The sequence below is a fragment of the Poecilia latipinna genome, unplaced genomic scaffold (assembly GCF_001443285.1).
Source record: "Poecilia latipinna isolate Pla-1442-1.1 unplaced genomic scaffold, P_latipinna-1.0 Scaffold1667, whole genome shotgun sequence".
In the NCBI taxonomy this organism is placed as follows: Eukaryota; Metazoa; Chordata; class Actinopteri; order Cyprinodontiformes; family Poeciliidae; genus Poecilia; species Poecilia latipinna.
Genome location: NW_015114283.1, coordinates 15014 through 30215, shown reverse-complemented (window position 1 = coordinate 30215; position 15202 = coordinate 15014). Strand labels below are relative to the sequence as shown.

Genomic DNA, 15202 nt, shown 5'->3' with positions numbered 1-15202 from the left:
CACAAAGCAAGGTCCATAAAGACACGGATGACAGAGTCTGGTGTGGATGAACTTGACTGACCTGCACAGAGTCCTGACCTCAACCTGATAGAACACCTTTGGGATGAATTAGAGGAGAGCCTGAGAGCCAGGCCTCCTTGTCCAACATCAGTTTGTGACCTCACAAATGCTCTTCTGGAAGAATGGACAAAAATCCCCATAAACACTCCTAGACCTTGTGGACAGCCTTCACAGAAGAGTTGAAGCTGTTCTAGCTACAGAGGGTGGACCAACAAAATATTGAACCCTATGGATTAGGAATGGGATGTCACTTAAGATCATATGTGAGTCAAGGCAGGCGAGCGAATACTTTTGGCAATACAGACTATGCAATTTGCCAGTTTGATGCAAGGAAGCTTACCGGAAATTGGTTTACCATTTAAAGATTTCTTTATGAGACATTTTTGGCTTTGAGTTCTATTTTTACAAGGGAGATTTTCTTTTATTAATTGTGAAAAATATGAGATTGTATTTGTCAAAATAGACATTTAATGTGGTTCTCTGGCTCTTGATTTGTTGAGTTGTTTTCATTCATTTCATTTATGTTTGCTAAATGAATGCATTGATGTCTTGTGTTTCAGCCTATTCCACTGTGTCTGGGGTAAACGGACCTCTTGTTATCCTGGACAATGTGAAGGTGAGGCTACTGGAAATGTTCACCATGTCCTGACTGTAGCCTGGGATTTTTAGATGAACAGTTGTAACATCTTTAGTTGAAATGCGTAACCCCTTCTATGTGTTAGTTCCCCAGGTACGCTGAGATTGTTCATCTGACCCTCCCAGATGGCACCAAGAGGAGTGGCCAGGTCTTGGAGGTTATCGGCAGCAAGGCAGTTGTTCAGGTGAGAAACGGAGGACGATCTCTGCAGGAGCAGAATAATCGACCAATAGCCACACTGATAGAAACTCGGGACTGTTTCTGCTCTCTGTCTTCTTAAGCTCTCGTGCCACAAGTGAAAGAAGGTGGAAAAAAAACTTTTATTGAGTAAATGGTCTTTTTTTTAGGTTAGGAATTCCTTGAATAATTATTTATGGCAGGTTTTACGGAAGAACAAGGCTGGGTGATTTGAACTATCAGGTTTTTTAACTTACAGGTTAGTTTTGTTATAAGTCGCACCTCTTATTATTGTAGATGGGGTGTTGTCTACTTTCTTTGTCCTTCCTGAACAGAGAAAAAAAGGGCCTACGTCTACAACCTGTTGTAGAGGGCTTTTTTTCCTTACTTCACAAAATCCCTGTATCGTGACTATGGGACCAGATGTGTCCAGAAACTCCACATCAGCTTTCAGTCACTTTGTTTGAAGTTGTGTAAATTGAGGCATGATCTCTTTTATAACACATTTCAAGTGTTTTTTTTTTTTTTGCTTGTTTTTTAAGTCTGACAACACAGAAAAAAAACTCATCACCTTATCGTATTAGCATTTTCTGCTGCTATTGATGGAGCTAAATTATGACCAAACACTTTGTGAAGGAAGCAACTTTTCTATTGGAATCCTCTGTGTGTTTCCTGACCACACCAGATAATCTATTATTGATTGAATACCATGGAAATTTTTGAAAACTTAAAAAAGAAGAAGAAAAACAACCAGATGATGCATGTTTGCAGGAAGCAACAAAAATCTATTTGCCTTGAACATTCAGTGATATTACAATGGTGTTTATTCACTGTGTTTTTCCACTTGTGTGTCTGATAATTACTTTCTTTGTTTGTTTGGATCATCCGATTTCTTTTTTCACAAGCAGGAGACGGCTTTAGCTAATGTAGGTTAAATGTTTGCAGAGTTGCGACAAACATTATTAAAATGAGACCTCAAATAAACCTAAAAATATGAGGCGTATAAATTTTAGACTAATTTCAGTGAAGATCACTCATAAGGTCATGCAGCGATTCTAACTATTGGTGAACGACGGTGGTATTTCCAGTGCAGTATGGAGAATGTTTTCAGCCGTGCCACGTTCCGTTTGTGTTTGTGTCGCTGCAGGTGTTTGAGGGGACGTCGGGCATTGATGCCAAGAAGACGGCCTGCGAATTCACTGGTGACATCCTGCGGACCCCGGTGTCAGAAGACATGTTGGGTACAAATCCCACACTTCCTTCAAATTTACTTATTAAACCTAAGACATTTCGACTCAGATTTAGCTGTGTTTTTTTTTTAATTTTTATTATTTTATTTTTTATTTACAGACACCTCTGCTATTATATGCCTTTTTTTTCATTTTCACCTCCTCTGTGCTAATTTACTTGAATCATCTGACTCCTTGGTAAACTGAACAAAATATACCCTGAATCAAAGGCTTCATTTGATGTTCCTGAATGTCTCAATCAATGTGATTATCTCAGTGCAGCGCAAGGTTAAATACATTTGAGTGCAAACAGAAAGTAAATCTGCTTTTGTTTCTCAAGTGTCATTAATCATGTCCCTGAATATATAATTAATTATTTGTACTTGCTACTTGTGGGTTTGACGAGAGCCAATAGACCCGTACTTATAGTCTCCCTTAAGAGTTTGACAGAAAACAGAATAGATCACACATCTGAGGGAATAATCTACTAAATTTCTTTTTATTGCTGTCTTAGTAATGAATTCATCTGCCATATAAATCAGGCAGACATTTATCCAATCGAAGACATGATTAATTGTTGACTAAAAAAATAATAATAAAAATAAAATCTTGTTTTCAGGGCGTGTGTTCAATGGCTCAGGCAAACCCATTGACCGCGGTCCCAGCGTTCTGGCTGAAGACTACTTGGACATCATGGGTATGGCCTCGTTTTGCTTTTTGAACATTTTAAATAAAGAAGTGTTGCAAAGTTGGCAGGTCACTGTGTACCGTTATGAGCAGGAACACTCTGCATACAGAGAGCTTTGGGGCTTTATCCAGACATTTCCACATGCAAATTACGATTTAAAGCATTTGCTGAAATATAGCAAAGCAGTATGGGTCACATGGGGCTATGACCTCATTATTTCTAAAAAAATGTTTTCTGATGATTTACATGGAAATTTTGCAAATCATTTCACCTTGCAGTGGAAAGGTTAGGGTTACCCTAAGACCACTGGAATACTAAGTTTGCTTTTCGTTCTAAATTGTAATGTTTCTTAAAGTTTGGCTCAGTGTTTAGGTTTTTAAAATTTATGATGTTTTGTCCTTAATGCATGTTCTTCAACATATTTGTTTTCTAAACATATATTTTTAAATGAATATCTATATTTTGTAGATATTAATAAGGTGTCGTTTTTCAGCCTGAAAAATGACAATTCATTTTTATCAGCAGAAATAGGTTAGCTCCTGTTAATGTGAAGTTTCTGGATTATTCCAGCAGGAAGAGCTTTTATTTTAAACAACCAGAAGTATATTTGCAATGACATTTAATACTCATGACACTCTTTAGTGTCAGATCAGAAGTTTTTGAAAACAACAACCTTTAGGCAGGTATTAAGTGCTTTCCATTAAGTCCACATTTCTGGATTAAAGTGTTTATTATTATTATTACTAGGCCTGTCACATTAAATGATAAATCAATTAATCGCACGATAAATTAAACCTATCGACCTCATTTTAATTATCGGCTTTATCGTCTCTTCCTGCCTTTTATTCTTTCTGTTGCCGACACTGAATGAAAAAAAGCTCAGCTCCGGTGCTCTCCACTGACCCTCCCTTCCTCATTTCCTTAGTGCAATGTCCAGCGCACACTACATGAGTTGTCGGCCCATTTTCAGAACCTGAGACCACACATTAGCCGACAGAAATCCTAGGTATAACGGTTCGATCGGGTTTGATCGTGCCATGTGGTGTCCAGCCACCTGGGCACAAAATAAGGGCTACAAGTCCAGTTAATTCATGTTAAAACCAGGGATTAATCAATGCTTTACTAGAATCTACCTGCAATGCATGTAGCTAGAGTCAGCTTAAAGTCCTGACTGAATGAAAATCATTATAACCTCTTTATGTCACGTTAACGAATAACAGCTGAAAACTTACTGGGTTTATCAACTACGGTAGCAATTTGGCTTCAACTCCTCCCCTTGTCATTTCTATATTCTTTGCATGAAATGTTGAATAAACATTAATGTTGTTTCCACATGTCATCTCAGTTGCACTGTGTCAGCTGTTTAGGATTCCCCTCCGTAATTCCCCCTCAAAAAGCATGGAGGAGAATCCAGGCTTTCTGATTGACTACCTATCACATTCAACAGGCTGCGTTAACGCTTCCAGTCAGGGAAACCTCCTGATTTAAATCGGAGCGGCCACAACGACCTACCGTAACACACCACACACTGCAGGATGATTGGTTATGAAATCACCAGCGACAATCTTAGATCGGCCAACATTCTAAGATTATCATAAGGGGAAAATGGGGGCAAAAGATCGTGTAGTGTGAACTACTGCATTAGGTAGTCGAATGTGCCCGTCTTCTCTATTTAAATCTAGTGATTACTGAAAGGCAATATAGTATACAGACTTCACAATCTGCACTCTTTTGGTTGAATGGAGTATTTATTTCTATTTTCGCTTTATGTTGTTTAGTTTTTATTCAAGTACGTTTTTTTTGTTAATGGAGACTAAGAATCCTTTCTGTTTTTGGTTGTTTTGTTTATTTAGTTTATTAGTTCCAGTGTTATGTGTTCTTTTGAAAATAAAGTGCATGTACCTATAGCAGGAAATCACATGCATTATTAGTCATTTCTATGAAATGAGTGTCAAAAGGTCTTGAAACAATATTATCGTTTATCACAATAATTTTTTAGACAATTAGTCGCTCAGCAAAATTTGTTATCGTGACAGGCCTAATTATTATTATTATTTTATTATTTGCCTGATGTATTATTCTATGAAATTAAGTGTTGCATGTTCTTTAGTTGTGTGTAGAACAATACATCAACAGAGATAAATGGTGAAATTACTCCCTGAAATAAATGGATCTCCAGTGATATTTGAACTTGTTGAGATGGACGTTTCAGTGTGACTGGAGTCTCAGAACCAGGTCCATCATCGCATCAGTTTTCTGGGGTTGATGTGGGTTGGGGGGGCGGGCCGTGGAAACATGTCATCTCAACTTTTTACTGTGTATATTCAAATCTAAAAAAGGAATATTGATTTCTTGAGTTAATTGAATCAGTTCCTCAGTTAAAAGAAGGCATTCTTTGCAGCACAGCTGATTTTTCTTTTTAAAGAAAAACAAAAGACAACGTCTTCTGAAAGCTTAAGTGTGTTTGTGTTCGATCGCAGGTCAGCCCATTAATCCTCAGTGCCGTATCTACCCCGAGGAGATGATTCAGACCGGCATCTCTGCCATCGACGGCATGAACAGCATTGCCAGAGGGCAGAAGATTCCCATCTTCTCTGCTGCTGGGCTGCCCCATAACGAGGTGAGACCTTCAGGTTCATTCATAGTTTTCCTTTCATCCAGTTCTGAAATATGTCAAGAATATATTAATAAATGTAGTGATTAAAAAAATGGATATATACTTTTAGTAAAGGACTAGTCACTGGCTCTAGAGTGGGGCATAATTCCACAGCTGGTAAAATAACTATTGAGCTCTTCATCAATTTTACAAGTAAATCGATTTGTAAAAGTGCAGTTGAGATGATGTACTTACTGGAAGGTTGGAGTAACCCATCCGAACCCCAGAGATTACACCAGAGATGAGCAAATCCCATCGTTCGTATTTTCTTACAACTTGCAGACAAACAAAGCTAGTTCATTATGTCTTCAGCTGTTTAGACTGGACCCTAAATTGCTCTAATCTGAAAAATGGCAATGAGATCCCTAACCCTATTCAAAATGGTGAACTCTCTAATGCCACCTCAGTTTGGACAAACAGAATTTGGGACAAACAGACGAGCTAAGAGCTTGTTAAAACTGGCTCACTTAACCTTCATGTGATTTTTACCTTGGCAATGGTTTGCTTTTAAATTTTTTTTTTCCTATTGTAGTTATATCTTCTTAGGACAGTTTGTCTGTTGCCTATTCATAATAATAATGCTTCATGTGAATCACTTGGAGCCAGCCTTGATGCGTTGCATCAACCCAACCAGAAAACTATCTGGCATAGAAACCAGAAGAGTGGCTTTACGTGTGCTGCTCTCCTTTCAGATCGCTGCTCAGATCTGTCGCCAGGCTGGCCTCGTGCAGAAGCCCAAGGACGTGATGGATTACAGCGCTGAGAACTTTGCCATTGTCTTTGCAGCCATGGGGGTAAGCAAACAAATGACATCCTGCAGGTTTGTAACCAGCCACAGGCCCCCACTCTCCTATCGACCCCCGTCTCTAAAGTCAGCCTGAATTTGCACTGCTAATCCCTGAGGTGACGCCTTGCCCGCTTTCTCCAACGTTCCCTTTTATTCATAAGGTGGATTTAACCTTTAAGTTCATCTTTTTACTTCTGCACTTGTGAGCATATTCTCCAGCCACGAAGGGAAGTTCCTTATTCAACAGTCTTTTCACACCTTCAGGCATGGCAGTGTCAGGTTCTCTGCCTCTCAGCTGCTCCTTCTGGCTGCAGTAATGCCTCCTTTGTGACAACTTGACCCTCTCCCGACACACACATGCACACAAGGGTTTGTGTCTCTCTAGCTAAATGCTGATCTGTCCTTCTGCCTTTCATTGGGCAGTAGCATGTGAAGAGGCACATGGATGTGCATTTTCAAAAGGAAATGATGCATATTGTAACAGCACTGCATATCTTTATTGCGGGGCGGGCGGGTGGGAGGGGAGCAAACGGAAAGCATTAATAGTTTTTTTTTTTTTCACTCTTGCACAGCTCAGGTTCTCTGGCTTTTTTCTGTCTCTAATTCAGCTTTAATAATTCAACATCTATCATCATAATATTCTCTTCCTTCAGCGCCTAGTCAACCAAATAATCTGACTATTTTTATTGATTAAATTGACACTAATTTATGATGAATTTTGTACCCAAATTTTGCATGGGGAAAATTTATCCTGTTATTGTACTATTCTTCATCATTCATCCTCCCAATGTGTGCACCATTTGGTAGGACCCCAAGTTGCTTCTACCAAGGTCACTGAGCACCAATGACGGGTCGCCCGTCCATCATATACGTTTTCAGTAAACCTTATTCAAGGTTTCCCCCAGAAAACTTGCTAAGCCCGGCGCTCGGGACGCTACGGCAGTCATCCAGCCCCCACCTTGTTCTTGAGTTAAAAAATATTTAAAATTGACAGAAAATTTAAAAATATCATTTTATAGTTATGCATTTTTAGAAGACTGGAAGATCAATACCTGAACACCAAGTATAAAGTCTTATAAAAGGCAGTCATTTAAAAAACAAAAAAACAAACAGTTAATAAATTAACAATGCTTAGCCTGGTGGGGGCACAAGTAAAGCCTGCTGTTCCTCAGATCCCTACCGCATGTTTGAGCCTTTCTAAGAGAACAGTGTGGCCAACTGGATGAAATTATTAGTGACTTTCACAGGCTTATAATGCACTGAGGGAAACACTGCTTACTGTTTAACTGGGGAGACATGGCTGAATCAATTTTTAATTCTGTTTCCTTTCAGTCATGTAAACGGATGAAAGAATGACCTCATCACATCCGGTGGTTTACTGTAAATGACTACAAATGAGAAAATGTAGGTTTGACATTTAGAAGAGGCGTTTTTGCTGAAGCGTTGGTCTTTCGGGCTTTCAGGAAGAGAATTTACTTTTGTGTATCAGATAAACTGCTTCACAGTAAAACAAAAGGATAAATCCGCAAAATCAAATAATTTAATCAAGTTGGGAAGATGTACTTACAGCCATGGGGGACTGCCACTGCCCCCTGCCCCCACCCATAGTTTTTGAACTTCATACATGAGGTTTAAAAATTCAACTAAGATTCTGTGTTCAGTATGTTAGAAATATTTACATCAAATCTTTTTTCTTAGACATTACGTCACGTTGTTTACTGCAGTCTGAACCGGCGTTGACGGGGCTTGTTCATCAGGAATGCTGATCATTAGACATCAATGCATCACTTTCTTAAACTAAAACAATCACTGAGCGAGCAGAAGATGCTGCACCAATGACCCCCAGTTCTGTCTCTGTCTGATAGGAAATTACCGCAATACTTTTTGTTCCAGTTAACCCACTGATTTTGAAACCATCTCCCTTTAGCTTTTATTTCATTTTTTAAAATTATTATTATTCTTTAAGCACAGAATAATAATATACCATTGATATTTAATGCTCGGAGATCAAACTTTGATCTTTAAACCTATCTGAGCTTTCCAACAGTGTTTCTGATAAAATGTGTGAATATTGGTTGTGGTCAGAATGATTGAACGAAAGATTCTTAATGACCTTGTGTTGTCTCAGGTCAACATGGAAACCGCTCGATTCTTTAAGTCGGACTTTGAGGAAAATGGCTCCATGGACAACGTCTGCCTTTTCCTCAACCTGGCTAACGATCCCACGTAAGACACACATAGAAACCGTTTACTGTCTTCTGTGGCTTTACACCGGAACACCATTTCATTTTCTTTCTTTAGTTTAGCAAAGTTGAGTGTTTTTATATGTTTTCTGTTCCTTATCAGAATTGAGCGCATAATTACACCTCGCCTGGCGTTGACCACAGCAGAGTACCTGGCTTACCAATGTGAGAAACACGTTCTGGTCATCCTCACTGACATGAGCTCCTATGCTGAAGCCCTGAGAGAGGTACTAGAACCATTTCTACAACATCTGACATGTGTGCAGTGATCATTGTAGCAAGTGAAAGCATTGGAAATGGAACTGGCCCAAGCACTGAACCCTGTGGTGCTTTATAAGTTACCCTGGAGAGTGAAGACGATTCACTAGTGACATAAACAAAGTGGAGTCTGTCCAACAGGATCCAAACAGCCCGGTGCTGTTCTCCAGATCCCTACCACATGTTCGAGCCTTTTTAAGAGAACAGTGTGGCCAACTGGATGAAATTATTAGTGACTTTCACTGTTGCTTTTTTCCATTGCAGTGATGAGCTCTAAGACCTGACTCAAACTTCTCAAACAGCTCTCGGAGAAAGTAGGTAAAAGGGTAACAATTTATTTGACGGGATGTGCATAAGACTGACCTGACAGTGTCATAAACATGACATAGCATCTGTTATGAAGATGATGGAGTCTTCATGAATGTCTGAGTGTTATCATGAAGTGTCATTCTGTAAATAAGGACACTTTTAATGCAAAGTTGCTCTAAAAGTTGCATTGAAAGACCATTACAAGTCCTGACTTTGCATTAAAAGTGTCATTATTTACCAAATGACACTTCATGATGACACTCATAGAGATCCTAAAGGCTCCTTCATGTTCATAACAGATGTTATGTCATGTTTATGACACTGTCATGTCAGTCTTATGCACACCCCGTCAAATAAAGTGTTACCAGTAAAAGTAGCTATTTAATTTATTACGGCAATTTAAAAAAAGTTCTAAACGTAGAACTTCACTTTTTCGCTTTTAAATAATTAGCTGAGTATGTGGTCTAACATACAGTTTGATGGGTTAGATGAAGCTAATACTGTGGATAACTCGGATAGAATTGAACAATCTAAACCCAGATCCATTATTTCCGTCAGTGCCAAACTATTTTATGACCTTGTTACCATGGATATACCGAGAATTAAATTGTTAATAGGGTCTATTTTATTTATGAAGAGTTCCACTGCCCAGAGCTGAGGGAGTGGATGGCTCAACAGAGCTGTGACTCTGCAAGTGGAACTACTGAAGTAAGGAGAAACCTTGGATTTCTTCTCTGTTTATACGCTCTTCTACTTTAGTGAACAGTTTTATTTTCTACAGAGCGTGGTCTTTGGTGTGTATTCCCACCCTTCTTTAGTGTTCTGGGAAAATAAAGAAACAACAAGTGTTTGTCTCATTTCACACAAAACAAACAAGCAAACTAAAATGTTTAATTTGTGGAATTTCTAAGGGAGAAAAAAAAAAAAAGCCAAACATGGTCCGGAACTGAAAAACGTGAACACAAAAGACCTGACTGAGGGCACACAGAGGGAAAACGAATGAATTCTCAGGAACCTGAGCAGAATTCAAGCCTCTTGTCTCTGCCCATTGTGCCGCTGGAATCCTCCTTCCCGTGCCGTACGGTTTGCTGTCTCAATGTGTCTCCAGCACAATGGAGGTCTTTAAATGATGCATGTGCATGTTCCCTTTCTGTGGTGGCTGGCCATAACCTTGGTCCATGTACAGCTGCAGCAATTGTCAGCTAATACCCAGACAGCTTTGTGGGTAATTCAGTCCATACAAAGAGCCAGGACATCATCACTTACTTCCATTCTCATTCATATGTGAAGGTTGAGTTTTGTCGCATTGAGTCGACTGTTCACGAGTGCACCGTGCCCATTAACCTTTGAATCCAAGGATAAATGGGATGCATTTTCTTACCTTCTTACTCCGATTTCACTTGACTTGATGTCAGCTTTGCTCTCAGTCATTTCCGTGGAGCGTCTGGAAGCAGAATTTGCAACATAGGGCAGCTGATGTTTGCCTCCGCTGACGCCTCATTAAGAAGTTATCACTTCCCCCCCCCCAAAAAAAAAAAAACCCAAATTATTTATCCACATAGTTGCTGGCTGAAACGACAGAGTAAGAAACTTTGAATAAATGTTATCAATTTAGTACTTTATGACATAACATGGTATTGTACAGTCACAAATTTGTGATAATTCTAACAAATATGCAATAAAGCTTTTTGTTAAAAACGTTACATATGTCAGCTTTAATAAATGACATTAATCAAAACGGTCTTGTTTGCCTTTTTTCTTTTAGATGACCTTTGTCTGATAGAATTATATTTATTTTATCTGAAACTCTGAATCAGTGCCAGCTCAGAGAGGACAGAAAGCGATTGAACTGAGAAGTAATGGCTTCTTGTGTTCTTTGACAAAATAACTTATTTTTTTCGTCTGTCAGGTTTCTGCTGCTCGAGAGGAAGTGCCCGGCCGCCGAGGCTTCCCGGGTTACATGTACACTGACCTGGCCACCATCTACGAGCGCGCCGGCCGAGTAGAGGGAAGGAACGGCTCCATCACCCAGATCCCCATCCTCACCATGCCCAACGACGGTGAGCAGCAGCAATGCACTCCGTGGCTCTCGTAGTTTATTCAGACTACGGTTTTATCAACCTTCTCCGGCACTACGAGGAGTCACGATTGTTTAATTTTGTCAAGTATTTCTTCTACTACAGTTATTGAATACGGCTGGGGTTTGTATTTTTAAGGACACATTTTAAATTGTGGGAACTTTTGTTTTTGTGTCCCAGACATTACCCATCCAATTCCTGATCTCACTGGATACATCACAGAGGGCCAGGTCTACGTCGACAGACAGCTGCACAACAGACAGGTTGGAGAATTTCCGAAGCTCTTCATATGAACATGTCTTGCTCTTCGTCGCCTAAAACAAAGCAAAATTCTGAGTCCCTGTTGTGCTCTAAGCACTGCAAGAAAATGGTGTATTGTAATGTAGTAGTAGTCTTCTTATTTATATATTTATTTATTTATATATTTATTTATTTATCTGGGATTAGGATAACAAATTTTGCTGGCGATAAATTGTCACTTAAGTTATTGTGATAAACGATAATGTTTTCAGACCATTTTAAAGTAATGTAATGGAAATGGCATAATAATGCAAGAGCCCTTTGTCAAAGATCAATAAGATTTACTGTAAATCCTAAAGAACATTTATCACTGCGACAGGAAGTCATTTTAAATATCCAAAATAAATAAACAAAAAAATACAATTAGTTCTGAAGCATGTAAACAAAACTGTGCTTCCAAAAAAGGGCTGGTTAGGACCGACGATAAAAAACGATAAATTATGCAAATGGGAATCATTGAGCTTGTTTTAATTTATCATTAATGAATTAATTGATTTATTGCGACTGGGCTAGGTGGAATTTTATAACAGGAAATCAGTCCCACCAGTTGCACATCTGTTTGAAACATTCCAGATGGTGAACACGAATGCTGAAGTTTTCTTAAAGTTATCCAGAACAGACTTTAATCCTAGATGTTTACATCAGCGAAGCCGTGCTGCTCTCATCGCCCCCATTAGTCAGTAAACCATTCATTCTGTAAATGAACATAGTGAGCTTCTGCATTCTGGGATATGATATTCTGAGAGAGAATAAAAGTGTTACTAAATGTTCCTGCTCCCTGCTCAGCTCTGTTCATTACACACTGTACACTTGTGTGTTTTAGATCTACCCACCCATTAACGTGCTGCCCTCGCTCTCTCGTCTGATGAAGTCAGCTATTGGTGAAGGGATGACCAGGAAAGACCATGCCGATGTGTCCAACCAGCTGGTAACAAATCCCGTCCAAGGCAATAGTTTAAGGCAGTGGTGCCCAAAGTCGGTCCTGGAGGGCCGGCATCCTGCGTGTTTTAATTCCTCCCTGGTGGTAGTAAGAACCTCCTCAGCATGTCAGTAGTGTTCTTAGACAATCGAATGAGCCATCATTTGAGCCAGATACGTTAAACCAGGGAGAGAACTAAAACAGTTAGGATGCCGGCCCTCCAGGCACCACTGGTTTAAGGTGTAGCCAGTGATGTTGAAAGAGCAGCCATCATCAAGACCATGATGTGTCCCTGTGTTTGCTTCCAGTATGCCTGTTACGCCATCGGTAAAGATGTCCAGGCCATGAAGGCTGTGGTGGGAGAGGAGGCCCTTACCTCTGACGATCTCCTCTACCTGGAGTTCCTGCAGAAGTTTGAGAAGAATTTTATTGCTCAGGGTAAAAAACGAAAAACAATAACTTGTGATGAAGTTGTTTCAGATACCATATATATATATATATATATATATATATATATATATATATATATATATATATATATATATATATATAAATAAAACAATGTCATTGTTCATACATGCATACATACATACATACATATAGACATACATGTTTTTGACTTCAAATATAACAATAGGTAAAAAGACATTTTTCTGGCCGCTGCACCTAAAATGTAGGGTTCTTTGAAAGCCTATACTGTAGAGCTGCTGGAAAGATAAACTTACCCTTCACTACATATTCAGTGAAAACCAGACCCTTGTACTACACTCTGCTTTGTCCAGAGGGTCTGGGCTCTTGGCTGTTGAGAAATGATTGCTTCCTTGAGGCGTGGACAGATTTTAAATTTTACCCAATCACTAACGCTGAAGCTTACCTGTAGTTGCCTGTGTTGTAAACAACCATCCTCCAGATGGGAAATGCTGAGCTGAACGAGGCGGCTGTTATTGTTAATTCAATATTTAGAATTGTGACCAACAAGGACTGAACGGCTTCATTCACTTCCTTTGCTGCCATTGCTAAAACGACAAGTGGACTAGAAGTCTAAAATGGCACAGAAAATTGATATCATCGTTCATAACTTCTCCTTCTGTTCACTGATTGGCCCTGTCAGAAATCAACCAGAAAGAATCCGAGTGAAAGGGAGAAAGCCATTTGTGCTGTAAGCGAGGATATTTTCTGAGCGGAATTGGACAGGAAGGCCAATCTGTATATTCAGTTCAGCCATTAGGCACTATTTCAATAACAAGCCTAGTCAGGGCCTCCTACTGGAATCAGTCCAGGAGGATGAGGTTTGGCTAAAACGTACAACATGCCTAAAGGTCGTTTATCAATTTAGGTGTTTATTAGTGCCGGTATGTGCAATTGTGACCTGTCTTGTTGAGCCGTTTCTTATTCTTAGACACATCATTGGTTCAAAGACATAACCAAGAGGCTGAAAATAAATTTTACATTTATGCCCATGATGAGGAAAAAAAACTTTTACATTTCAAAAGAGCATTTTAAATACTTGTCCAGTGTCATGGCAGAACAAACAGAGAATACTGGTGTTTGGCAAAATCAGGGTTTCCCTCAGTGTATTATAAGCCTGGCGGGTCACCAGGCTTTTCTTGTGCCCCCACCAGGCTAGGCATTGATTATTTAAAGTCTTTTTAAAATGTTTGCATTTTAAGACTTTACAGTTGGTGTTCAGACATTAATCTTGCCAGTCTTTTAATAACACTTAATTATCTAGTGATATTTTCAAACTTTTTGTCAACTTTAAAAAAAATTTAACTCAAAAACACAACAGGCCGCTGGATGAATGCCTGCCCTGGTGCCCAACCACCAGGCTTAGCAAGTTTTCTGGGGGAAACCTTGAAAATGTTCATGTCAATTTCTGCCCTTAGCCAAGTCCATGGATCTCTAGATCTTTCAAAGTGTTCAAATCAGCCTTTAATCTGGGTTTAAAACTAAACTGATAAATAATTGTCTGATTGTTTTATGCTCACCTACCACCTTGCCTTTCTCTGAACTGTTTGAGTGGATGTGGCGTATGGGGTTCTGGTGGTTAATGTGTGTGGCCCTGCTCTCTCTCAGGCCCGTATGACAACAGGACTGTTTTCGAGACTCTGGACATCGGCTGGCAGCTGCTGCGAATTTTCCCCAAGGAGATGCTGAAGAGGATTCCTCAGAGCACCTTGGCTGAGTTCTACCCCAGAGAATCTGCTGCTCGCCACTAAGGCTCGTTTAGGTCCGCCTCTCTCCTCTCCTCTCGTTTTTTTTCCTTCCCTTTTTCCTCACCTACAATCTTTCACCCTCATGGCCTCGGCAGCTTGTGTCGTCAAGCCTCGGCTCATCTTCACTTTTCACCTCCAGGTCTACTCTGTCCATAAATCACCTCCGCCCTCCCCTTACCCTCATTCAGGAAGAGGACAGACCTTTCCAATATGTGGTTGTACTGTAGTTTATCTGTATTCTCCAGTCAAGAGTGGAAAGTGTTGGTGGTTCTAGTATCTGTTTTTAAGTGCAAACTGGTGAACATATCATAGTAGTTTGAGATCAGTCCTTATTTATTATAACCTTCTGTCGATCAACACACGTTGACTCCAGAAACAAACCAGGTAAAGAAAGTTGCATCTATATTTCTAAATTAAGGGACAAATTTAAACGTCATTGATTCAACTTCCTAGTACCGTATTGCTATTAACTGAAAATGCTTTTATTGTCATGTTTTTTGTTTGGGTTTTTTTTGTCGTTGCTTGCAGAAAGCTGCTGTTAATTTCTTTTTTTTTTTTTTTTTTTTTTTTTTTTTTTTTTTTCCAGCCCCATTTATTTAAATTCTTTTTAAAAATCCCCCAAAAAAGGGGGGATATAAAAGGACC

At 39.4% G+C, this 15202-nt stretch overlaps 1 protein-coding gene across 1 annotated transcript in view; it reads left to right on the top strand.

Moving 5' to 3' along the window:
• atp6v1ba (ATPase, H+ transporting, lysosomal, V1 subunit B, member a) overlaps positions 1-14938 on the top strand; it is a 25700-nt gene extending 10762 nt beyond the window's left edge. Inside the window, exons 2-14 of the mRNA XM_015059899.1 lie at positions 621-676; positions 783-881; positions 2022-2115; positions 2723-2800; positions 5272-5411; positions 6140-6241; positions 8363-8460; positions 8581-8704; positions 10954-11104; positions 11303-11385; positions 12246-12350; positions 12650-12779; positions 14418-14938. Of these exons, the coding sequence (XP_014915385.1) occupies positions 621-676; positions 783-881; positions 2022-2115; positions 2723-2800; positions 5272-5411; positions 6140-6241; positions 8363-8460; positions 8581-8704; positions 10954-11104; positions 11303-11385; positions 12246-12350; positions 12650-12779; positions 14418-14560 (1403 nt within the window). The 3' untranslated portion in view covers positions 14561-14938. The remainder of the gene's footprint in view (positions 1-620; positions 677-782; positions 882-2021; positions 2116-2722; positions 2801-5271; positions 5412-6139; positions 6242-8362; positions 8461-8580; positions 8705-10953; positions 11105-11302; positions 11386-12245; positions 12351-12649; positions 12780-14417) is intronic.
• The last annotated feature ends 264 nt before the right edge of the window (positions 14939-15202 follow it).